The 25,150-nt window shown below is 51.2% G+C and overlaps 8 protein-coding genes across 8 annotated transcripts; 5 read left to right on the top strand and 3 right to left on the bottom strand.

The window, feature by feature from the left end:
- Positions 1–263: 263 nt before the first annotated feature.
- N7473_003584 (questin oxidase family protein) lies at positions 264–1,845 on the top strand (the record flags this gene model as incomplete). The annotated part of the gene is made up of 5 exons (XM_057149524.1): positions 264–417; positions 484–786; positions 847–1,206; positions 1,270–1,677; positions 1,748–1,845. The coding sequence occupies 5 exons, from the start codon at positions 264–266 to the stop codon at positions 1,843–1,845; spliced, it is 1,323 nt and encodes a 440-aa protein (XP_057013178.1).
- A 467-nt stretch (positions 1,846–2,312) lies between these two features.
- N7473_003585 (uncharacterized protein) lies at positions 2,313–3,767 on the top strand (the record flags this gene model as incomplete). Its single annotated transcript, XM_057149525.1, has 1 exon — positions 2,313–3,767. One exon carries the CDS (start codon positions 2,313–2,315, stop codon positions 3,765–3,767), a length of 1,455 nt encoding a protein of 484 aa, XP_057013179.1.
- A 485-nt stretch (positions 3,768–4,252) lies between these two features.
- On the bottom strand, positions 4,253–7,308 carry N7473_003586 (glutamine-dependent NAD(+) synthetase; the record flags this gene model as incomplete). The annotated part of the gene is made up of 15 exons (XM_057149526.1): positions 4,253–4,362; positions 4,418–4,473; positions 4,537–4,576; positions 4,639–4,763; positions 4,822–5,012; positions 5,073–5,146; positions 5,225–5,972; positions 6,022–6,186; positions 6,242–6,333; positions 6,388–6,413; positions 6,497–6,686; positions 6,757–6,815; positions 6,865–7,015; positions 7,068–7,186; positions 7,280–7,308. 15 exons carry the CDS (start codon positions 7,306–7,308, stop codon positions 4,253–4,255), a joined length of 2,175 nt encoding a protein of 724 aa, XP_057013180.1.
- Positions 7,309–7,703: 395 nt separating this feature from the next.
- Positions 7,704–9,064, top strand: N7473_003587 (NAD(+) diphosphatase; the record flags this gene model as incomplete). The annotated part of the gene is made up of 3 exons (XM_057149527.1): positions 7,704–7,800; positions 7,863–8,309; positions 8,364–9,064. The coding sequence occupies 3 exons, from the start codon at positions 7,704–7,706 to the stop codon at positions 9,062–9,064; spliced, it is 1,245 nt and encodes a 414-aa protein (XP_057013181.1).
- A 175-nt stretch (positions 9,065–9,239) lies between these two features.
- Positions 9,240–13,174, bottom strand: N7473_003588 (uncharacterized protein; the record flags this gene model as incomplete). Its single annotated transcript, XM_057149528.1, has 2 exons — positions 9,240–12,722; positions 12,845–13,174. 2 exons carry the CDS (start codon positions 13,172–13,174, stop codon positions 9,240–9,242), a joined length of 3,813 nt encoding a protein of 1,270 aa, XP_057013182.1.
- A 551-nt stretch (positions 13,175–13,725) lies between these two features.
- N7473_003589 (putative flavin dependent monooxygenase) lies at positions 13,726–15,272 on the top strand (the record flags this gene model as incomplete). Its single annotated transcript, XM_057149529.1, has 2 exons — positions 13,726–13,814; positions 13,886–15,272. Exons 1-2 carry the CDS (start codon positions 13,741–13,743, stop codon positions 15,270–15,272), a joined length of 1,461 nt encoding a protein of 486 aa, XP_057013183.1. The 5' UTR covers positions 13,726–13,740.
- Positions 15,273–15,559: 287 nt separating this feature from the next.
- N7473_003590 (uncharacterized protein) lies at positions 15,560–17,810 on the top strand (the record flags this gene model as incomplete). The annotated part of the gene is made up of 3 exons (XM_057149530.1): positions 15,560–15,964; positions 16,020–16,811; positions 16,863–17,810. 3 exons carry the CDS (start codon positions 15,560–15,562, stop codon positions 17,808–17,810), a joined length of 2,145 nt encoding a protein of 714 aa, XP_057013184.1.
- Positions 17,811–18,416: 606 nt separating this feature from the next.
- Positions 18,417–25,078, bottom strand: pksP (polyketide synthase alb1; the record flags this gene model as incomplete). Its single annotated transcript, XM_057149531.1, has 5 exons — positions 18,417–20,075; positions 20,134–20,889; positions 20,946–24,374; positions 24,444–24,732; positions 24,792–25,078. The coding sequence occupies 5 exons, from the start codon at positions 25,076–25,078 to the stop codon at positions 18,417–18,419; spliced, it is 6,420 nt and encodes a 2,139-aa protein (XP_057013185.1).
- Between the last annotated feature and the right edge of the window lie 72 nt (positions 25,079–25,150).

Here is a 25,150-nt window from a genome sequence, read left to right on the forward strand (position 1 = left end):
GATCATACTATAAAAGGATCTTGTTTCCCCGGACAAGAGCTCCCCGCAACATCGGTTTTGAAACAACATCTGCATCTGCGGATAAGCTTCTGTTTTACACTTGGGGTCGGTTCAAAGGTTCTTTGCCGATCGGGTGTTCTTTGTTCTTTGATCAATTATCATCCCGACCTGTGCTCGGGTCTACAGTGCCTCTATCGCCGAGGTTATACAGTGCGCCCAAGGCTCGATTCGTCCATAGCAACCAGACCAAATACCTATCCACCATGGCGACTGCACGCAAGATCCATCTCTCCCCGGAGACGGACACGGGTATCTTCAGCTCGGGGGTGAGGGAGGATACAGCACGGGCGGCCAGTGAGGCTCTGCAGCTGGATATGGAGAAGCATCATGTTTTCTTTAACGAGCAGGGTTTCCACAGTCAGATATCCCCGTCCCCTTGGGTCGCACACTGAGTGGTATGCATCTTATTGACTTTTATACCAGATCACATCCCCCATATGCTTCTCAGCATCTACGCCCTCGGCGGAACACCCGAGGATATCCGCGCGGCTTACGAGAGGAGTCAATCTTACCAGCGCAAAGCCGTGCCCGTCAATGCCGAGGTAGTTGATAAATTGAACGAGACTGGAGACTTCAAGGAGTATCTTGGGAAGGGGAAAAATTACTCGAATTTCTTGTCGTTCTTCCAGCGCCAGATTGATGAGAAGGGCGTGGATGCTGTGCTCAATGAATATGTTTTTGCTGGGAATGAACAGGCGGAGAATATGCTGTGCCGAGTGTGGGGAGGTGCGTCTCTTCATGATTCTTTTTCGGATCAAGATGTGGTTCTAATGATCGATGATACAGGTCTAATTCATCCACTCATTCATCTCGGATTCGGGCTCGAGTTCAATCAACCTGCCATCGTGGCCCAGGCCCTTGCGCAGGCTGCGGTTCATGATGATAGTCTTGGTCGTGATTTTTTCCTGCCTGCTGAGAAGATGGCAGGTGAAATTGGAAAGCCGGGAAGCAAGTCCCTCAGACAGCTCTTGGAAGAGATCCGCAAGGATGAGATCTTGTCTCGTTCAGCCAGGACCACGGACGTGAACAAGATTCGAGACGGCGTGTTGACTCGTGCCCCGCAGGAGATGCTGAAGTATGCCGCGCAGTACACGGTATCAGAAGACCAGCTGGAGGAGAGACTGGCAGATATGATCAACAACGTTGGTGAGTCTTGAATTTTCTCTAGCCTCCATGTTCGCTGCCCTTTGCTGAACCTGTTTCTGTTAGTATACTACACCAGCGCCGCCCAGCGACCTAACAAGGCAGTCAAACTGGACTTTTTCTTCATCCACTGCCTCAATTCATCCATCTTCTTCTCGAAGCTCGTACACCTCCCAGCATTGAGTCAGCAGACCCGGCTGCGCCTTCTAGAGTGGAAAGGCCGCATGGATCTACTGATGTATGTGTCGCGCGGTTGCCCCGAGCTTCTACGAGACGATATCACCAACTACCCTGCGAAAAATGACTGGACCACCCTCTTTGCCCGCGCCGCATCACACCCTAAGGATGATGGACATCTGGCCAAGTTTGTGCGCGCGGTCGCACACGGGGAGAATGTGTGTAAATCATTCGAGAGCCAGGGACAACAGGCTATGCCTGTCTCTGGAAACATGTGGCTTCAAATCGGTAATATGGGTAAGTTATATCGTACCACTTGTTCTGCATGACTAGCATGATTTTTTGGTCATCGCTAACTCCTCAACAGCTATCGACTCCACTGTTGGGGATGAAGACGCGATGTGGATCCGCTCCACTGGTTTTGATGAGGCATGGGAGCATGTCCCCGGACGTGCCCGGCTCTGATGATGATGGATCCTGGGCTGTGGTAGGATTTCGCTGGCAATTGGTGTTATTCGGACATACGCAGTCTCACGCATGTAATTTTGATGCCCGTTACGAGCTTTAAATTGACAATTTCTTATGTTGACGTATGGTTTCCGATCTAATCTGCAGTGGGGCTCGGCCCAGACTCGCCGTGATCCTTGTGGATGGGCGCGTAGAGGAAGGGTTGATACAAAGAGATATAAACCATAATGTAGAGGATATATGGTAAATAAGCAAGTAGAATCCAATTGAATCAGATAACCGAACCCTCAAGACACGATATTTGAAAAGGAAAGACGTCATATGTATAAGAGGAAAACATCAATGGGTGGAGCTCACGTGGCGAAGTTGAATGTGGGGCGGCCTTCCCAACAGCTTCACTTTCAACTTCTTCAAGACTCCACGTCCCATCGTCTCACACCCAAATCTCAGTACTGATTCTCAAAATGCCCAGCGATCGAGACTCCGACGACCAAGACCGCAACAAGAAGCCCTCCAATACACCCCAAGATCGCGACATGGAGAGCGAGACCAACCCGTTCGTCGCCTTCCGGCGCTTCGCTGATGAACAAGTCTCTTCCGTCTTACAATCCATCACTGGTCTCCCTTCCGCCGTGTCGCCTCCCCAGCCAGACCACTGGACTATCTTCACCGACGATAAAACCTACAATAGCATGAAATACCGACACCGAGACGGCGCCAGCCCAAACAATGCGGGGGATCAGAGCTATACATCGAGCGGAGGCGCCGAAAGCAGCTCGTCCGGAAATCGCGATGATAACGACAAACCCTCAGATAACAACGGTGGCACACCCGTATCAAACTCGTCACAATCGCAGCCATCCGCAGACACGGACTCAAAGACTTCGCAATCGCGCCAGCGCTGGTCTAACGAGCCGTCAGACCCGCTTAGCCTTGACGCGCTCTCCTTCCCTCTCTTCTCACAGCCCTTTCGGACACACTTCAACTTCTCCATGCCATCATTCTTTCAGCACTTCGATGACCAATGGCCGTTAAACTATATAACCTTCAGTCCCTACTCCCCTTTACACCTGGAGCGCCAAGCACGCGACCGAGTACGCCAGGAGAAGGGCGTGTTTTCCTCCCTCGTGTCCTCCTTCCGGGAGGAGTCGGATCGTGATCCCAACGAGCCGCAGTGGCGGGAGGCCTTTGAAGATCTTCTTCGAGTCGAGAATGGAATGTCGCTACTGGATCGCGATAGGTTGATCGCCGGCAGGACCGAGAGCGAGTGGGACTGGCTGAAAGGGCTGGTTAAACGTGGAAGTATGGGCAGCGGGTTCCAATTCGTGACTGGCTCGGATAGAGATGGAGTCTTTGGTATCCAGGGTGCTGGGACCTACAAAGACAGATCCTTGGAGGGTACGGAAGCTGAAGCAGATGACGAGCTAGCCTTGTACGAGCGCTTCATGCAGGATCTTGAGGCCTGGGAGCGAGACTTTTCCCAAGTCTTCAACAGAAGTCACATTCTGCGCTCTCTTGTTGAAAATCGCCAAAACCGACATCAGTTAGAGGAGCTGGGCCAGTCTGATTCTCGTCGTGGCTTCCCTCCACTCGAGGACAAACAAGGTGACGACGATAACGAGAGCTGGCTCGATCTTGTCTCGGGTGGGAACCGAAAGTCCGTCCCTGAGACGCCAGTCGAGTCCAGTCTCTCAGATGACGCCTCCTCGTCTCGCATTATTTCCACCATGTCTCGGACAGAACGAACGCGTCTCCCCGATGGCTCTGTCCAGACCAAGAAAGTTGTGACGAAACGCTACGCCGATGGCCGCGAGGAGACAGACTCATCCGTTGAAACGACCCATCCTCGTTTTGCCGACCTATCGGTCTCGGGAGATGGCGAGTCTAAGCCGAAGAATGGTTGGTTCTGGAAGGAGTAATCTTTCTATCGCCATGATGCATGAAACCATATATCCCGAGCTAGCAGTGACACGATCCATGAGTATTTACTTTTCACCCTTTTTTTTCCTAGCGTTTTCTTTTTCTTGGTCAAGTTACGATCTTCGCTTTGCCAATCTGACTTCGGCAGTCTATTTTCTTTCCTGTTACATACTTCATGTCAATCGTTATACTCCCCAGTGCAGAGGAACGAATGCTCTACCCTGAAACTTGATCGATCTCTTCATCTAGTAGAACCCGTATCGCCGACAGAGAGGAGCAATATAGTAATCCACATAAAGCGAGAATGAACAGTAGGAGCCTTCAGTTGGAGCAACCGGTTCTGTTCATTACCAATCGACACTGCTGAACGCCCTTGAGTAGAGAAAGCGATTCTAGAATTCGAAGTAGATCTAAATCCCACGAAGAACCCACCAAAGTAGTACATCAAACGATAGGAAGAAGATCATGTCTGCTGCATTGGTCTTTAATCCGCCTTGACGCTCTTCTTCTGTCCTTTCCCGGTTGTCCAGCCCTTGGATTCCCAAAACTCGACATTCTCCAGCATTTTCTTGTATGCCCAAGTGAATGGTGGGTCTAAAGCAATCAGTATCAGGCATTCACCGCCAGGGAAACGGACGGCATAACTTACATAGGAACTGTCTCAGATCGTGTCTGTTGTCCTCGGGAGAGTAGTCGAGCGCGTGACTAAACGAGGGTCACTAGGTGAGTACTGGGACACCGAAAGTTAAAATGACTGGCTTGACTTACTATGCCGGCGTGATGGTCGTCATCTTGTGGCGATTAATAGCTGTAAAATCGTTAGTATGTTTCCATCCAAGTATCTAGAATATTGTATAGAGCTCGACTCACCGTAGTAGAACGAGAAGTGGCGAACCTTCTCGTAGATCTCACGCGGACTGAGCTCATTGCCCCAGACATGGAGCAACTTTTCATACATGGACCATGGGCCGAGCTTGGCCACTTTGCGGAGATATCTGCAGTCTTGTCAATTTTATTTGAACTACAAACTGGAAGCAAGGGCTTGAAACATACCCGAATGTACCCAACTCAGAATATTTAACTCCCATATCGACCTCGTCGGATTGTGCGGCTGCCAGGGGTTCTAGCTCGGCGGTTGGGGTGGCCTCCAGGAACTCGGTAAGGATGGGCATGTCGAACTCGCGAACACCCCAGGCAATGAACCGTTTAAGGTCGACTTTGTTTAGACTGCCAATTGGGTTGAGCTATATGGCCATTAGTATAGGATCTTGGTAACGCAATAATGTATTAGCATGAGCACTTACATCAGCAGATGAGGCGTCATATTTCGTAAGGTAACCTCGCAAGCTATCTCTCATTAGCAGAGACCAATTGAAAGCTGGAATTTCCAAGCGCGAACCATTCTAAAAGCTTGGTTATTATTAAGTCATCCAATAACGTTGTGGACACGACTTACCATCCACATTCGACGATGCAAGCACCAGCAAACCACCTCCACCAGGGCGCTGGCGGACGGTTGGGAGCAACGAGGCAAATAGATAAGAGAAAACCATTCTCATGCGAGCCTGTACATTCTGCAAAGCCAGATTCTCGGCAGGCGCACCACCGTGGAATTTGAAGCGTGGCTGGAAGCTCGTTACAGCAGTGAAGACATTCATGATGGCAGTGACAACGGTGTCAAAGTTGAAATCAATATGATAGCAGCCGATATCCTGAGCGAGTCTCTTCGCTCGGGTCCGAGTCTCATGGCTGGAGTTTTGGGTACCCATGTACGCAGTGTGAAAGATAGCCACGCAAATCTCCTGGCTAGATGAGGGAAGCCAATCGGAGTCTGCGGGTTTAGCACAAAGCCGGCGAACATCCTTGATTACCTGCTCGTTGCCCTCGTTTACGGCCTTCAAGACTTGTCGGCACATTGAGTGCACGATTAGTGCGGAGGAACAGCTGTCAATACCACCGCTCAGAGCTAAAAAGAATCCGGCAACACCGCATCGCCGGAGGTAGTCCCACAGCCAGCAAGCCGGTCCGAGAGCAATCTCCTCTTCTGGCGCGTGAATGCGAGCTTTGCGGGGCTCAGAGACTGTGAGGCTAGGGTCGGCCTCCTCGGGGCGACGGGAAAGTCTCACGTCAAGGTCGATACGCTGGTAAGGAGACTGCTTACTTGCCTGCATACCACGGCTGACACTAGCTCGGTAAGTGCGGACCTATTAGGAGTCAGTATATAGCAATGGGATCGTAGAGAGAGGAGAGTACTTCTTCAATATCCACAGTAGCAGTGACGACTTCTACATCGTTGAGGGAGAATTGGGAGCCTTGAGCAACAATTTCTCCGTTGATGACAATCATGGCACAACCGTCGTAATAAAGCCTATCGCCGTCGCATCCTTGCTGGTTGGCATAGAGGTAGATACCTCCACTCTGGAAATCATCAGTATGAATAATAGACATGGTTAGAGGGAAAGAAAGAACTTACCAATCTGGTGGCCTGGGTGATAAGGTTCAGGCGTGTGTCAAGCTTTCGAAGCTCATGATGACTGCCGGAAGAGTTGGAGATGATCTCAACGCCTTTTTGAGAATGTCAGAGACAAGTCCAATCGAATTTGATGTGAAGATACATACCTGCCAATCCATATGGAATGTGAGGTCTTTGCAAAATTAGCGTACGATACCAATGACACAATCGATAATGCAGACTGTATGCGCCAATGAGGGGTAGTAATCTACGCACCCATTTGGTGTGAAGAGCTCCTCACAAGTCTCCAAGCCCAGACAGGTATCTCTCGTGCTGATAACCGCATCGCCGAATGGCACCTTGTACTGTCCGGTAATATTGCCTGCAATTTGTTCGAGATAATAGTCCTCCGTCTCCTGGGGGCGCTGCCAGGGCGTAAAGTGGCGGTACTCGCGGTAGTTTCCATCTGATGTACAATCACCGATTAGCAATAGTGTCTTGCAGGAGCTTTGTAGGTATATAAGAGCTGAACAAACCGTTGGCCAACCACATCTTAGGGCGAATGAGAACGATCTTGCGGTTGTAGAAGATGATACTAGAACTCGTTTAGCATGAACATCTCAGCGCGCAAATCAAAGACATACCGGCAGTTGTATCGAACATTTCTGTGCCGGACTGGCATACCAACGTCTACAACAATATTTTGGCAGTCCGGGTGATCGATAATCTGAGCAAGCATTTCCCATGAGTGTAGGAAGGTATCGCCTTCAAGGAAGGCATCAAGACAGCCGTATCCTGCCGGGCTTGGTCAGAATGGTGCGCTAAGCTTGCTATTAGGTCAAATTACCAGTGATCTCAAGCTCGGGACCAACTCGGAGAGTAGCCCCAGCAGCCTTTGCCTGCCGAATACTCTCAATGATCCTGTCCCGGTTGCCCTCCCAATCGAGAGCCCATTGGTTCAGGTTGCTGTAGTCAAATTAGCCTCATGCGGTCATAGGAGGGGTAATGAAGCCCCAAAAAGCAAGTGGCAGCTTCAAGAGTAACAGAGAAGCTTCCTACCATGTCGCCAAAGTTACCAGGTGCCCCATGATGAAGTCCTAGTGTCCGTTATTGGGTACGATAAGGCGCAGAATGAAGCTCGTCTCTTTCTCCGATGGAAATCATTCAACTAGGTCACGTGTGTGGGGAGGCTGCATGGTGAAATTGAAGATTCCCCCGCTTTGTTTCGTATTTACCGTCATTTTGGGCCGATAACGGGAACATCGGCACAAGTCCGACGAAAGAATGGAAATGACGATACCGATAGGAATTGGGACCGCATCTCCCCGGCTGATTAATAACCTCCTGCTGCCCCGGCGTTCGTCTCGTTCCTGGTCGGCTATTTGCATCTTCTTGACGGTTCCATATATCGGATACCCCTAGACTTTGTTCCAGCGGCTTTAGGCATATTTTGTTTGCCAGTGCATCTACACTCGTTATCAGCATGAGCGCAGCCTCTCAAATCCCCAACCCGGCCCACACGCTCGCGGAATCCATGTTGTCACGGCGTTTCGGCAAAGAGACGGTGAACTATTTCTCCAGTACGTGGCAAACGACGGTTACAGGAAGCATTCTGCAGGCAGACAGGACTGACTATGCATAGGCTCTCCAATCAACCGATTGTCGTTCTTGCGAAACGATCATCCATTCCTCTCCTCGGCTCTCAAGCATCCATCCACCCAATTCCTTCTGCTCAATAATCTTGCCCCGCTGACCCGCTCGCCGGCCGAGGTATACTATGCCAAGTATGACGAAGTGCGCAACCTCGTCCCGCAAGATGTCTTTGACCAGTCGGAGGAGGAGATGATCAAGGGGTTCGATTCGCGCAAGACGCATGCGACCCTGATCTTCCTCGGACTGGACGAAACCCGTAAAGAGGGCAGTCTGACGCATAAAACCTACTCGGGAATCCCGTTCTTCGCAGTCGATGTGACACCAAAGGGATCTGTGGCTCAGCAGGCTGCTTGCAAAGACATAATTAGCGCCATGGAAGAGAAGGGCTTGTCTTTCTTCCAGACAAGAGTCATTAGCACATTTACTCCCGATGAAGGTATGTTTAGGAAACTTGAGTCACGATCAAATCATGAAGCTCACTTCTTTATAGCCGCTATCTATGCCCAGGCGCGCGCTTTGATGGACTGGAACACCCGCAATACATTCTGTGGCACCTGCGGCCACCGCACGTTGTCCGTAAATGCTGGTACGAAGCGCGCCTGTCCTCCCACAGATGCAGCGCGAACCGCCGAAGGCCTGCCCCAAGATCGCCCCGAATGTAACACGCGCACCACGCTTTCCAACCTGTCCTTCCCCCGCACCGACCCTACTATCATCGTGGTAGTTGTATCTGCCGATGGAAAGCGGATCTTGCTCGGCCGTGGCAAGCGGTTCCCGCCGAAGTGGTACTCAACCCTGGCTGGCTTTATTGAACCTGCCGAGTCTATTGAGGATGCGGTTCGACGTGAGGTGTGGGAGGAGGCTGGTGTGACTCTTTCGCGAGTCGTTATTCACTCCTCGCAGCCCTGGCCCTACCCGGCCAATTTGATGATCGGAGCAATTGCCCAGTGTAGCGACGCAGCGCATGAAAAGATCAACCTTGAGCATGATCCCGAGCTGGAAGATGCCCGGTGGTTTGAAATTGAGGAGGTTGAGGAGGCGCTGCGGATTGGTACGAGCGACTTGAGCTCCGGCGCTGGCCCTGAGTACAAGGGTGGTCTGCGACTGCCCCCAGCCACGGCCATTGCGAACCAACTGATTCGCGCGGCTGTCGATGCGGATTATTTCCAGGCCGAGAGACCTAAGATGTGAGGGAGCGCAGCGGATGGTATATCTACAAGCAACCTTTCGAATGAGTATATAGAACAATTGCGACTACGGTGTTTATCGGAGCGGGATCTAAATACAGAGAAGATCATCAAAACCTGATAGATGTCATATGTTTCTTTTAGATTGAGAGATATGAAGAGATTTCAGCTGTAGCAGCTCATTCATTTGCATACACTGTACCATCACGCAGCTCATGAATACCATGCTGGCCACTAGGAGATCCGACCTCCGTGTAGCGAGTACCGTCCCGCAGCTCATGAATAGTGACTCTTCGCCGACTTCGTCGAGAGCGGCGTGAACCTCGAGCAGATGACGGCGTCCCATCCGGGCTACCAGCCTCACTTGCCGCCACACTACTTGGCGTCATCGACCGGCTGTCCCTCGCAACGGATGCCTGGAGCTGACTATCGGCCACCAGGCTCGCTCCAGCCTCAAAGTACCATCGCCGCAGGCCAGCTGCAAAGGCCTGTTCCTCAGATCCGTATTCGACAGGCGGGCCAGTCATCTTCGCGTCTGGACTGGAGCCATCGAACACAGCCCATGAACTTGACTCGACGCTCACGAGGGTCATCGAGTGATTATGGCTTTGAACTTTGAAGTCCCGCAGTAGGATGGCCTGACCCTCCGCGATCGGTGGCATTGCGGACTTGTAATGCCGGAAAATCTGAGCTTGGAGGGTGGTGCCAGCCATCGATGGATCGGTAAGGTAGATCGTCATGAAGTAGTCTCTAGAGCCGGAGGTTGCCTTGGCGACTGGGGAGAACTCGTACACAACCGATATAGTATCCACAAGCGCATTGTAATGATCGGCAAGGGTAGCCAGAGGGGCAAAATAAGAGAGTTTGCTGCGTAACCCGTGGGCATCGCGATCTGGGGCTGGCGGCTTGCTGATGACAACTGTCGGGGTTTCGAGTGCTTTGTCTGTCGACTCAGGAGCCGCAATTTCTTCACCGTCTTGTTGACAATCTTCGAGAAGCTCAGTTGTTGGCAAAACAACACCTACGCCGTCCGCAGCGTCTTGTTGCTCCAAGGTAATGGGTTCTTCTTCTGAGACAGGCGGCAGAGGAGTGTCTTGACCTACTGACGGGGCCCGCTCACCAGCCACTCGCAACTCTGCGGGCGCCGAGACAACGGGCTCTTCCGAGACGGGTGGCAGAGAGATGTCTAAACCAACTGGCAAAGCTTGCTCATCGGTTACTAGTAACTCTGCGGGCTGATAATTGTCGGGTCCTGGCTTGTAGCTAGGCGACACCTCTTGGGTAGGATCGGGAGTCGGTAGTTGTTGGTCAGTCGTGTCAAAGGCTGGAACCTCAAAGGAAAGGCCTTTGTTGCTGTGCTGTACATCTATTTCATCGTCAGGCACAGGTGATTTTTCCGGCCGTTCGGAAGTCTCTTCCTCGATGGCGTGTGTGCCTTGTTCGAGTGGAGTTTGGTGATCTTTTTCTATTGCTTTTGACCAATCGGGCGGGTCATGAGCCCCGTCCAGGGTTATAAAAGCACTGAGCGTCCCGCCCGAGGTGCGCTCCTCATCGTCAAGAGGTGACTGCACCTGCTCCTCTGCTAGATCATGAGGTGATAGTTCCTCCGCTGGGGATGGCGCATCTTTGGCTGAGTCGGGCTGATCTTCATGGACTTCCACACTGGTAAAGGAATCCAGATTCTCCTCCGGTTGAGCTACCTCATCACTTTCTGCATGTGGTTCAAGGTCCTGCTCGCCGTCTGGTGCTTCATCAACAGACCGATCACGCGTGGAATGCTCTTCGCTGCGATCATCTCGCACCAAGGCATCCACGGAGGACTCATCTTCCATATCACTGTCATGCACTCGGTCGTCTTGATCAGGGTGTGGATGCTCATATTCATCCTCAGACTGGTATTCCACAGACTCTTGGTCTTCTAAAACATGATGGTCCGCATCGTCTTCGACATCAGGCCAATCCTCTCCATCGCCCTCTGCCGATGATTGCGAGGCGTCGGAAGATACAGACCGCTGACGAGCGTGGTGTGGGAATGTCGCTGCTGGTTGCTCTGAAGCATCCTCGTCTTCACTGTCGCTATCCAGCACGATGACTTCGGGTTGTGCTGGCGGCAGCCGATGTGCCTCATTATCCTCATCTTCACTTGAACCCTCGTCAATGTCGTCCCCATACACTGGTTCAATCTCTTCCTCCTCGGAAAATTCATCCTCAGAATAGTATTCTCCCTCCGCGTCTTCATCGTAACGAGCTTCCTCCTCGACATCGCTATGACTGTCACTATCACTGCCACTTAGTGTGCCGGGATAAACATTGGCGACTTCATGAAGACTTTGAGCTTCGTCTTGAGCTGCAGTCTCATCGAGTACATCTTCGCCTGATTCAGCTTCATCGACTTCCATCTCCGGGAGGGCTGAACGAGGACTTGTCCCCTGGGATCCCTCAACCTCTTCATCCCCCGCCTCTAGATTAGAAGGCACATGAGACTCATAATCAGCTTCTGGGGTAACATCATTTGTCTCTTCCAAAAGCTGTTCATCGATGTTCCCAGTCGAGACCGCCAGATGTAGTTCTTCACTAATATCCAGCCCGGTATCTGTTTCCACGATAGTGGATCCATTCATAACAGCATGCGAGTCGAGTTGATCCAAATCAACAGTCGGCAACTGATTCACCTCGCCTACAAGAGAATTGGATAACAGTGAATTCGGAGATTGGTGACTGTCCAGAGGAGGCGGTGGGTAAGACAGTTCTCCCTCATCCTGTGCAGTCTCTGGATGCTCCATAAGCTGCGGCAGTCCATGCAGGGCTGGCTCTTGAGCACCTTCCACTAAAGAGTCTAGCTCTTGGATAAGAGAGTTGGAATCTGAAGTCAAAGCATGGTGAACATCGTGAGCAGGCGGGGCGGTAGGAATTGGTGCAAAGTATTCTTGGTGATTGCTCGAATTGGAAATAAGCGGCGACGGGATTGGAAGACCGGGAGACGGTATTGGCCGGAGTTGAGGCGTGTCTGTAGGACGGTTGAACAGATTCCCAAATGGACTTTGGGATACTGACGTGGTCGGTCCAGCGTCGAAGTTTTGCGGCGTGCGCCTCCCAAAGAGACTTTCGGCAAGATCCAAAGATGGTTTGACAAAAACAGACTGTTCATCTTGAAACGGGTCTTCATTATTGACCTGAGTCACCTTATCAGACGTGTCTGGGACCGTGTCCGGGACGGTTTCTGGGGCGGTCTCTGGAATGGAAGCATCCTTGGCGGGCTCAACATCCGCTGGCTTTTCGGTCTCAGATTCTAGATCAACCTCCGCATCCAATGCCTTCTCCCAATCCATTGGCTCTTCATGCTCTTGACGCTCTTCGGGACTCTCCGGTTCGTCCACAACGCGCCATTCGGTTCGCTGGAGGCTGTACCTCGGTCGTTTTCTTCCCTTCCCAGGAACGAATCCATCCTCTTCGGCGAACGGATCAAAGGCAAAACCAACTGCACTCCCGGAAGACTTCCGCGAAGACTTGTGGAAAGCCGGCGACCCCCAGGACCCTCGAGTAGGTGCTAGTTCTGTATCGGTATCGTTCGAGATCAAGCGAGGAGTAGATGGTGGCTCGGGTTCATGCGGCGTAGGAAACTCCAGTTCAATTCTGACAGAGGGCTGGGAAGATCGGTCAACCTAAAAAGAATCGCTGTTAGCACCTTCCGGAGATTGACTGATGTAATGTTGACATGCCTCGAGCGTCAAGCCGCGTTCGAAGTGAACATCCCATGCGATATTTCTTCCGGGGTCTGTGACACCGCATCATTGGGGACGAAGCTTGAGTACTTCAGAGAAAGGCAAACGGTATCGCCAATTCCAACATGTTGTTCTGCAACGCTTTCTGCGACGCGCCCATGAAAAACCGCCTTAACCTGACCATTCGAGCGGCGAAGGCGAAAATCCGGCTCGGCTAGGAGCAAGCCCAGAGATTTTGTTGACGAGGAGTAGGGCCAGATGAGGCTGACAGTCGCATAGATGCACTTATTCTCGGGCAGTTCGAGTGTAGGAGACAGGTGAGCGATCGGGGTCTTGGTCAATTGCGGCCGCGTCGGCGGTGCAGACTGCGCAGGCTGGTCGCCGACATCCATGATCATTGCACGGGCTTATCCACAATCAACATCCACATGTCGCAATCAAAAGTAAAGGGTCAACCATCTGTACAAGAAGGGAGTTGGGGCGGCAGAATGTTGATGTGAAAGAAAGAACTGTGGAACAAAGAGCTCGCGGAACACGCGAGCTGGGTGCGACTTGCGGAATGGAAGCTCGGAGGTGTTGGCCTCAGGCGTGGTAAAGCCGCGGTACTGTTACATTGCCCAGGCAGCGACTAGGTGTATCGTATTACCAGAATTACACAGAGTATCTGCCTTGGGCTATGGTCTTTCGATTGCCTCTTCTAAAGAATAAGGTGAATATTTAGGACTCTCGAATTGACTCATGTCTCAAAACTGACATGTTTCGGCGAGATATGAGTGTCGGTCCATTGGAAAATGGAAGCGCAACTTTTCCGAGCCAGATGATTTCTCCAACAAATCAACATTCACCCAAGGAAGCACGAAGCCCAGATAAGCTTGAGGTCAACTCCACTTAGTATGGCGACAGCGCCCGGTGGTCCTCCCCTTCCCTTCAACATCCCCTCAATCGATGGAATTGTAGAATGATGCCGGTCGCAAATCCAGTTCGCCGAGTTGCAGTCATTGGGGCAGGACCATCTGGTCTTGCTGCTCTGAAGTATGTAGAATCCGGGATACTGGTCCATGCAACTAGATACTCAACCTTGAGTTGCTAACTATCGTGCTTAGGTTCCTACTGGCAGAGAACCACTTTGAGCGCATTGACGTGTTTGAACAACGAAGCTCTGTGGGAGGGGCTTGGAATTATACTCCCAGTTCAGCCAAAGTTGGAGTGGCGACGACTGTCCCTCATCTGGATCCACATGAACCGGCGGAAAAGCCGACCTGGATCAAAGAAGCAGACGGCTCGTCTAAAGCCGTCTTCGTATCGCCTTTATATGACAGACTCGAAACCAATATTCCAAAGGAGTTGATGCGCTATTCTGATCAGCCTTTTCCTGCGGATGCTCAGCTTTTTCCCAAGCATCGCACCGTGCAGCAATACTTGGAAGAATATGCCGAGGCTACAAGGAGCCACATCCATTTCGAGACCCAAGTTGTCGATGTCAAGTTGAATGACCCTAAACTGGGGACTTGGGATGTTACGACGACAAAACTCCATAAAAGTCAAGATCTCACTCAGACTTATGATGCAGTGGTCGTGGCGAGCGGGCATTTCACTGTCCCTTTTCTTCCCGACATTCCTGGCATCGAAATTTGGAATCAGTCATATCCCAAGACCATCTCGCACTCTAAATTCTACGACTCTCCTGAGCCCTTTGCAGGCAAGAAGGTTGTTGTGGTTGGAAATTCTGCCTCGGGGCTTGACATCGGCGCCCAAATAAACGGGGTGAGCGCTGGCCCGGTCATTATGTCGCAGCGCTCTGAGTCATATTTGGCTACATCTGCACCATCTGATAAGATCATCTGCCCGGAAATCGTTGAGTTTCTATCACCGACCGAACATAACCGAGCCATTCGATTTGCGGATGGCCGCGTTGAAGAAAACATTGACGCAGTGGTTTTCTGCACGGGTTATTTCTACTCATACCCGTTCCTTTCATCCTTAAATCCAACAGTTGTTACCCACGGATGGCGAACCAAGCATGTCTACCAGCAGTTGTTCTATTCAGAACACCCCACACTGGTGTTTCCGGTACTTGCACAACGTGTGATTCCCTTTCCAATGGCTGAGAACCAAGCTGCTGTCTTCTCGCGAGTTTGGTCACAACGACTCGAGCTCCCATCAAAGGAAGAGATGCAGGCATGGGAAGTTTCACAAGTGGCAAGCAAGGGAGATAGAAAATCATTCCACCTCCTTCCATTCCCCATGGATGCAGATTATTTGAACTTCATGTATACCTGGGCCGCGTTAGCCAAGCCACGCCCAGGCCTCTCGAACGGCGGGCATGGCAAGCTGGGGACATTTTGGGGAGAGCGGGAACGGTGGATCCGTGCCCTGTTCCCCGAGATCAGACGAGCCTTTGTACAAGAGGGAGACCAGCGAGGCAAAATTACGACCCTAGAGGAGCTTGGCTTTATCTTTGATGATCAGAGAGTCAAGAGCAGTATATAGATGATATAGATATAGATCACGTGATATACTCAGTGCTTCAGATAAGGTTCGGGGTATCGATAACGATAGCGATAAGCATATATATACGATAAGAAAGTGCTTATCACGTGAAGTGCGTGGATCTCCGCCCGAGTCGCTGGCGCGCATTCACTACTACTCCCATCCTCCTCCCATTAACAACGACAACGAACGAAATCCCCAGTAGTACATTCTTGTGGCTGCTGGGATTTCCAGGTTTGGATATATTTCTTATTTGATCATTAAAAACTCATCAATCGGCTTTCAAGATGGACGACAAACCTACGCCGTCTTCCCTTGGCGATATCGAGGCTACAGTGCCTACATCTATCCCAGAGACCATAGCACCTCTCAGTGTACGCTCCGACACGGATTCTGTCTCCCACTCTCACACTACTATTCACCATGTCCATTCTGGAGCACTTCTGCAACCTCATTTAACATCGGATGCTTCAGCATCCATGCAAACTATTCAACCCAGCGCCTTGACCGTCGAAAGCGCCGAGGAAGCTCCTCCGGGGTCGGTTCGTCTTGGACCATCTGAGTTCGCTGTAACTCTACCTATGGACTCGCGAGTCAAAGATGACTATGACCGCGTCTTGACTGACTCCGCTGCGATCACACGAGAGTTCCTCGCAAGTCTAACCCCTGCTGGCCAGGTCTCTGATTCTCAGGTGAGCCCACCTGCCTGTTTCGTTTGGGATCCACTAAACTGATCTCCCATTGAAGCGAGAGTACCTTTTCTCAAAAGTACATGAAGTCATTGCGAAGTTGAACAATGTATCTACGCATCCAGATTTGAACATTGCCCATCATGTTTCATACGAGGACTCGACACTCGCTCGAGAAGCCGAGTGGGCCGAATATTCGAGTGCCAAGTTCCGGTTCCTCGGATGGCTGATACGAGTCGGCAGTGAGCGTGATCTTCATATCATTCTTGCCGTGCAAGGCGAGGATAAACGTCAGATCATCGAACGTTACTTGCTTGGCAAAGGATTCGCCCATACCAAGCCACGAGAACAGCTTGGGGGTAGCTTGGAGCTCTCTTTGCAGAAGGACTCTCTGAGCTTTGCTATCCATTCTGATGACGGGGTACGAGAGATGTTCAAACCACCATCCGCCATATTTGTGTTCGATACGGCATACAAACTCGAGAGCCCTGCAGTGCAACATCTTCGAACAACATACACCAGGAATGGCAGCCTTCTGCCCGTGATTTGGTTCCTGGTTTCTAACACTTGCGAACACATTGAACGCGCTCTACCTCAGCTACCCGAACCCGAGCGGCTACGCCATCTCATGCAGTACACAGATTATTTCCACGATGAAGTGGGCGATCTTCAGGATGACGCCCTCAATGTGTGTGAGGATGCTGAAGAAATTCTCACCTATCTCTCAGATAGCTTTGCCAGCTGGTCGCTTCCAGTTGTGGAGCCTTTGCAATTTGTATCCGCGGAAGAATTAGACTCATCGACTCCTTCCTCTGAGGAACCGGTACCAGGCACTCAAAAGCGTTCACTGGTAAGTCTACATCCTTTCATGATTCTTTCTCTTTCTAACAAACTCCAATAGGACGACGAACAGGAAGCCGAAGATTACACATCAAAACGTGCGAGGGTTGATACCCAAGACACCAGCCAAATGACTCAGTCAACGAAACCACCCAGTCAAACTTTGGATCGTGATCTGCAATCTTTGGAGAGAAGCCTCATCCAGATGAAGACTGCCCACAACATAGAGAATGAACAACTCCAAAGAGAGCTATCGCACACACAGGCTCGCCTGCACGAATTTGAGACTGCTTTGGGCATCCTCCAACATCGCTATGAAAGCCGAACCAATGAACTACATCTGACTCGCCAAGAGCGTGATCGACTGTCCGAGGGCAAGACATCCACGGAGCAACGCGTCGAGAAACAGAGAGAGGACATCGCCAAACTGAAGGAAGAGCGTTCACAGCTCAAGGCTGAACTCGAGGGCGCACGACAGGAGCTCAAAAACGGCGGCGGCTCTCTGGCAGAATTGGAGACGGCTCGAGAAGAGATCCGCCGTCTTACCAGCGAGAGAGCAAGCCTTGAGCGCAAGGCAGAGTACGAAAAGAACCAAGCAGAGTACACTCGCGAGCAATATCAAACCGCTTCCAATGTCGCCGCGCAGGCTGGAAATGAGCTTCGTCAAGTTCGCGAGGAGAATGAGGCTTTGACCCGCAAAGTCCAGGGTAACGCCGTTCAACTTCGGGAGATGAACATCAAGAACGACGCCAAGCGCCACCTTTCCCGAATCAATGAGCTTGAATTGATCCTGGCTTCTCGGGATGACCTGCTGCGCAAGAAGGAAGATGAACTGCGGGAGATCCGTATGAACCGCCCGTCCACTCGATCGACAAGCACACAACCGCGGAGTCCCAAGTGGGCGAACAGCAGCCGTCCAACAAGCCCCGGCGTCGGTCATAATGGCAATGGCAATGGTCTTGCTAGCCGGGGCAGTGCGCTGCGGTACAGTTCCGAGATGCCCTTCTGATGATATCCATTCCATCTCGGCCCTGCGTTTTGGCCTTTTGCATTTCAAAGAGGAGTTTCAAGATAGCGTCAACCAGTACTTAACAATTCAGATAGCACCCAAGCGTGCTTGTCAATGTCACTACATATTTCCTACCTGGTCTCAAGGTAATGGGTGAACATATTCGTAAATCCTCGTAGACTGTAAACCTCGGTCAAGTATGGAGTGGCGTCAACAGAAAGGTGCAGTTCATCTTCGATGCTACAGTTTTTAGCATTACGTATTTGACTTCATTCTCACTAGAACTTGCCGTTGATGACGTTTATATCCTGTGCTGTAGACTTTGCAAAATTCAGTCACATTCTCTTTCTACCAGAGGCTATTTCTATGCCAAATCCGAATTTTCTCGATCACAATATTGTCGTATTCTGGAATTATATTATAATCCTTGGTGATCTAGTGCGCAGAAATATATGTGTGATGTAATAAAACAAACAAGAATTGAAAATTAGAAACATCAAAGTATAGCGCAAGACCCAACAAAACCGTACACCTTCAGGTCAACCTGAAACCCCGAGTATCGTGTGATAAAAGAAAAATGAAAAATGATGGACAGATGCATTTTGTTCAAGACGATTTCATGGCACCCGCAATGAAAGCCGCCAGCTCCTTCGCTTTCTCTCCTTGAGTCATGGTGAAGTGGTTAGCTCCTTCCATGACTGTGATGCCTCCTACATTCTTCGAGCCCACAAGCGTATCCCAACCATTTGGACCAAGGTTGGTACGGTTGTTCAGCAGCCATTGCATCTCCCGCGGGTCGGGGCTGCCATCCTCGGCAGGTGCAGGGCGAGGGTCGCCGGGCTTGTTGCACACTCCGTCCTTGGCCCAGACTAGGAAGGTCTTAGGAATCTTCTCGGCATGCTTGATGTCATCGAAGGGGAAAGGAGACGCCTTGTAGGCATCCAAAGAGTCAATGAAAGCCAAGAAGTGAGGGAGGAGCCACTTGGGTGGAGGAGCCTTGCCCTCGCCGAAGAGGCCGATGGAGTCGAAGAATCTGTACAGGCGACGAGGAAGCTTCTCAAGGCCGATGGGGAAAGGAGAGTCGAGAAGAAGCAGACGCTCAACTCTCTCACCTTCCTCGAAGATAAGGTGCCGGGCAGCATCATAGGCACAGATACCACCAGCAGACCAGCCACCAAAGTTGTATGGACCAGTAGGTTGTCGGCGCCTGATCTCAGCCACATATGGATATGTGAGCTCGTCAAGACTGAAGTTGAGCTTCTCGGGGGTGCGCATGTACGGGCAATTCAACCCATATACACAAACATCAGGTGAGATGCCCGGGATCGTAGCATAGGAGGTGGCCGATCCAGACCCATCTGGGAATAAGAACAGCTTTTGAGTGGCAGTCTTGGGGTTTCCTTGCAGGAGGATCGAGGTTGCGGGTGGATGTTGGATCGAGCTGCGAGCAACTTTTGGAGCTTGCACCTGAATCTCCTCGGGAAGCCTGATGGGCTCAGAAGCGATGGCCTTAGGCTTCAGGTCCAAGGCGACCTCAACTTCCTCGATTGTTTGGTTCTCGATGAAGAATTCCCCAGAGAGTTCGAGATCCAAGGTCTCACGAATCTTGCCCAGCACAGTAAGTGACATCAAAGAGTCAAGGCCCATCTCGCCGAGATTAGAGTCACCCCGAAGCTCTTGGGGTTCAACACCAATTTCCTCGGCTAGAATAGCACAGATTTGTTTCATGCTATCATTTTGCCCAAGAGTCATGGACTTCTCATTGGCAGGAGTGGGCAGACCACTCGAGTTCGGAGTCGAGAGATCAGTCGACGAAGCTGCAGATGACAGATCTGGCTCGCTGCTTGATCCATCATTGCTGCTATCCTGCGGGCTCATCTGTACGAGCAGTTGCTTGAAGTCCTTAATCGTCGGCTGATCAATAAAAACGTTGGAGTCAAGGTCAAGCCCCATCTCTTCACGGTAGCGACCAGTGACGGTCAAGGAAAGCAGGGAGTCTACTCCGTAGTCCGTGAAGTTCAGGTCGTCGGTTATATCAGCTGTCGAAAGCCCAACTTCTTCAGCTAGAATGTTAAGGGCCTTTGTGATGATGCTGGGCCCAGCAGACTTTGTTGAAGATACCGCAGACTTCTTGGGCCGAGGAGCTCGCGATTTTTCAACATCAATAGGAGCAGGTTTGGGTTTAGCGGCGGCGGCAGGCTTAGCAGCAGAGCCGCCAGCAGGAGGCAGAGCCGTGTCAAGAATCTTTCTAGACAAAGCTTGGAACTATTTCATGGATTATTAGTATCTGTATCGAATGTAGAGTCGAAGATGCATGACATACCTGAACACCGCCGTAAACGGCTACGATATCATCTCCGTCAAAGAGATATACATCACCGGCGTAGATGGAATTTTGCCAGGGCTGCATTCGCACGTAGGTTCGATAGGTAACGTTGGGATCGAACTTCTTCAAGCAGCGCATAGAGTCCCAGCCATGATTGACGTAGACTAGATTCTTTGAATCCGTCGCATCGCTTGCATTCATGATGAAACCAGACAAGTGGCCGATGCTGTCAATCCAGAAGGGGTTGCGATGATAGTTTCCAGGTGGTGCCTGGAACTTGACCAACGCAGTAGCCTCATGCTGATCGCTATCGAGAATGACCTCCTGAATGGACTTGTAGTTCTCGTCGTACTCAACCAGGGCACTGAATAGCTTGTAAACCATGCCGCGCTTCATCCGGTGAGCCTGACCAGTCTCTGTGCTCTCCTTCAGATGCTCAATGCTTCTTTTGATGAGGTATGCGCTACGCTTCCACTCGAGTTCAGCGACACTGGTGTCAAAGAACTTGATTGTGCAACTTGCGTGATCGATCATCTTCTTGCCCTCGAGTGTAACGGACCAGACTTGCATTTTGGCGCTCTCTTCTGCCCAGTTGGCAGTAGCAGAGACGCGGAAGAGCTGCTTGCCACCCTTTGCAATGAGAGGCTTGGGGACCACCACGTCACAGACGTTGAAGCCACGGTCCTTCCATTCGGGCTTGTACTTCTTGACCAGGAATTCTGCCAAGGTTTGGGCAATGTCTGCGTAAAGTGACTAATTATGTTGTTAGTTGAAGTTACTCTAATCGTCTTCAGATATCAAAGACTTACCGATGGGCAGAGCGCAGCCCCATTGACCTTGTGGCCTTGAATGACACGGTTCAACTCTGGATCCGCAATATCGTTCTCAATCACAACAGTGGCTGAGGTTTGATCGCCGCTAGTCTCCAACACTTTCTGCGCAGAGCTAGTCAAGAAAGTTGTGGCTGGTGCAGCCTCAACTGCAGCTGTAGCCGGCGCACCCTTGAGCAGACAGAAATTATTGGTGTACGGGATCCAATAGTTCTTGAGGTCCCACTTGTAGGCAGGCAAAGACAAGACTTCGTGCATAGTGCTGAAGTCCTGGTGATACTCCTTCCAGCGGAGATCGATGCCTGCCAGATAAAGGGCGGAGAGACTGTTTGATAGCACCTTCCAGGTGTCTTCTTGGCGACGAAGAGATGTGACTGTTGTTGCCTGGGGGCCGAATGTCGACTTGACCATCCCAGAGCAGACTGGGTGCGAGCCAATCTCAACCCACAAAGTCTTGTCGTTCATCAGCTTAGCATGACGCGTGGCTTCTAATGCAGCAAGGAAGTTGACGGTCTCCCGGCAGTGACGAGTCAAATAGCTTGGTCCAATGACTTCAGTGTTTGCCCCATCAATGACATCACCCAGAAGGGCGGAGACGAAGGGAATAGTGGGCTCGCGGAAGACGACTCCCTTAGCGATCCCTGCAAGGCTGTTGAGGATGGGTTCAACTTGGGCAGAGTGGAAAGCGAAGGGAACTTTCAGCTTGGTAGCCTTGAAGCCTTCATTTGAAAGCTTCTCTGCAAGCTGATCAATCTTGTCAACGGCACCGCTAATAACAGTCTCGCTGGGGGCATTGATGCAGGCCACCTCTGCGGCATCGTCCTCAAGGAACTGCTTGACCTGTGCAACCGAGGACTTCACAGCCAGCATAGCGTGTGTTCCCACCTTGCATTGCTCGGTCAACAGCTGGGCGCGACGGCCAGCGAGATAGATCGTATCACTGGTCGTTAGAATACCAGAGGCATTGAGTGCAGCATATTCGCCAAGGCTGTGGCCTAGAACAAAGGTAGGAGTTACGCCCAGAGAGATCCAGAACTTGGTGAGAGCCATCTGCAGGCAAGTGGTTCCCAATTGGGTAACGACAGGACTCAAATCCTCAATGGGCACACTTCCATCAACCAACGTCATGATGGATGGGAAACCCTGGCTCTGGCCAATCCGATCCAAGTGCTCGATGTTGGCACGGAACTGGGAGTTGTGCTCGTACAGCTCCTTGCCCATTCCAGCGTACTGAGCGCCTTGTCCGGTAAAGACGAAACCAATTCCAGGCGCAACTGCAGAGACTGGAGCAAAGCTGTCACGGCTTGCGCTCGAGTTCAATGCATTCCGAATCTCCTCCAGGGTGGAACCAGTGGCAGTGACTCGGAAGGGATGGTGGATGCGTCGCGCCGTGGTGGTATATGACAGGTCCCCGAGAAGATTGGACTCGTTGACGTTAAACAAGCTCTTGTTCTTGTCAATGTATTGAACAAGGCTGGCAATGTTGCTCTTCAGGGCAGACTGAGAGCGAGCAGAAACCGCCACCGGATATACAGACCGAGGGTCCTTGCCGGTGCGCTCACGCAGGGGCCCATCCTCCATCAGTAGCGCCGTATTTCCACCAGCAGCCGAGAAGTTGTTAATGAAGGTCTTGCGCTTACCACCAGCGGGACGGTTCCACGGTGTTGGCTTGAGAGCAATGTGGACGTTGCGTTGCGCAAGGTCGGTGGGGAAGTTGTGATTGATTTTGGATTTGATGCCACAGTGGGGAGGAATCATGTTCTTTTGCATCATCATCAACACCTTCACCAGAGCTGAAACACCTGAAGCAGATTCTCCGTGTCCAATATTTGACTTTGCTGAGCCGAGATGAAGAGACTGGTTTGGTCCACGGCGATAATCCGGAGCGAAGACATCCAGAACAGACTTCATTTCCACAGCATCGCCAGCCTGAGTTCCCGTGCCGTGCATCTCAATATAGCTAACCTCCTTCGGGTCATAATCGTTCTCATTGAGAAGCTTGTCGAAGATAAATGCCTGAGCGCCGGCATGAGGCCGTGTAATAGAAACTGCCTCGGCCGAGTGGTTGGTATAGGCTCCAGCAATAACACCGTAGATGGGGTCGTTGTCTGCCTGGGCGTCTTCCAGTCTCTTCAAAACAATAGACCCAATTCCATCCGCCCGACAGTATCCATCGGCACCATCATCAAAGGTGTTACAGTTTCCAGTGCGTGAGAGGAAGTGGCCACGGTCGAGTCCAGCATGATTGTCCGGATTGGTCAGAATGTTCACACCACCGGCGACAGCAGAGTCACATTCATTCCTCCAGAGTGAGTTACAAGCCACATGGATCGCGGCCAGACTTGAGGAGCAAGCAGTATCGACACTCACGCTGGGTCCGCTAAACTTGAAATAATAATTTATGCGGCCTGGAGTAAAAGCACGGTTGCCGCCAGGGATGAAGTAGGTGTCGATGTCCTGTCCACTGTTGATTTCACGGTAGTCGTCACTGGTCATGCCATAGAAAACACCGACTCTGTTCTTCTGTGTGGACGGGGTGCTATCGGGGATGAACCCAGCCATTTCAAAAGCCTCGTAAGCTGTCAGAAGCGCAAGTCGCTGGGCGGGGTCGGCTTGAAGTGCCTCGCGCGGAGACATGTTGAAGAAGCGAGGGTCGAAAAGACCTGGCTCATTGATCCAGCATCCATATTGAACTTTGCTCGTATTTCTCGTATTACCTTCCATATCAACGTGGGCCTTGACGTCCCAACGCTCGGCGGGTACTTCACGATGAACATCAAGTCCCTTGTACAAAAGATCCCAGAATGCCTCAGTATCTTGAGCTTCAGGAAATCTTCCAGACAGACCGATGATAGCAATCTTAGACTGGTCGGCACGGCCAGTGCTGTTGGCACTTTCGGGATCCTTCTTGACGTCGCCGATAGTGCTGTCAATCTCAAGATTTGAAATTCCAGCCTTCTTCAGCGAGCTGTGCAGGCTTTGAGTTGCAGTGCTGGAGACAGGGAACAATGTGCATTTCGAGGTTGCTGACTTCAAAGCAGATGCACACGAGTCAATCGCCTTGTCCCAACAAAGTTGATGGAGTAAGATTTCCTCCAGCGACAGTCTCAGCATACTCTCGAGGCTCTCAGCTTTGAAAGGCTTGCCACTCTCATTTGATAGCACTGGAATTTGAGGGACGTAATTGACGAACTTCTCCTTTGGCCAAGACTCCAGAATGCGGTTGATGTCCCTGTCGTCATAGAGGTGCATGGCGTGGTAAGGACCATGGATTGGGACTCTCACAGGCTTCGACTCTTTCGAGAGTGAAGTTTCAATGAATTGGCTCAAAATGCTGGGAGCTCCGCTGATAGTCAGGCCATTAGGGCTCACGGCACTAATATATGGCTGTGAAACGCGAGGCAAGGCCTTGATGGAGATGTTAAAATTGGATTTTCTCTTCCAAGCATTCGTGACTTAATTTAGGTAATTACTCACATTTGCTCGAGCAAAGTTCTCAATAAGCTTTTGGGCCTCTTCCTCACGAATTCCAGAGACAAGTACGGACCAGCTTTGTGAAGGCCCGTTCTCCTCTAGAAGCTCGCGCACTTTGACAACACAGGCTCCGAGTCTGAGAGCCAGAACAACAGTCTCAACACCTGCTGGGATCAATTCTCCCAAGGTCTTGGAAGAGCTGACAGCTGCGGACGCCAGCTGACCCGTGCAGAGGCCAACTATGAGACTCTCAGATTTGGAGGGATACTGGTGCCCCAGATCTCCATAGTAGCTGTTCGTACCTTGATTAGTGTTCCGAACTCCACAGCTAAATTTCACAGGTTTTCTTACTGAATGAAGCATCCCAATTGGTAGATTGTCGTCAATGCGCTCTCCAGAGCTGGATTGGGTCCGAATTCTCTGTATCTGGCCAGTAGATCGACGATGCTCGTGAAACGTGGAAACATCTGTCGCTGTGATTGCGACAGCTGGCTGATTTCCTTGCGCAAGGCATGATAGCACTTCTGAAAGAAGGCACTCAGCAGCGAGTCATTCTTGGCTTGCAACAGGCGGCGAAGGCCCGAGTCGAAATCCGCCGTCTGATCTCCGAAGAGATACACACGACTGGGGCTCTCCATCTTCAAACCCGATGCTAACAAGGGGTGCAAAACTTTACAAAAAGAAGAGGAGAAAAGCAGCTCAGCTCTTGC

This window comes from Penicillium subrubescens (assembly GCF_028828155.1).
Source record: "Penicillium subrubescens strain IBT 31985 chromosome Unknown utg000002l_segment0_segment0, whole genome shotgun sequence".
Classification (NCBI taxonomy): Eukaryota; Fungi; Ascomycota; class Eurotiomycetes; order Eurotiales; family Aspergillaceae; genus Penicillium; species Penicillium subrubescens.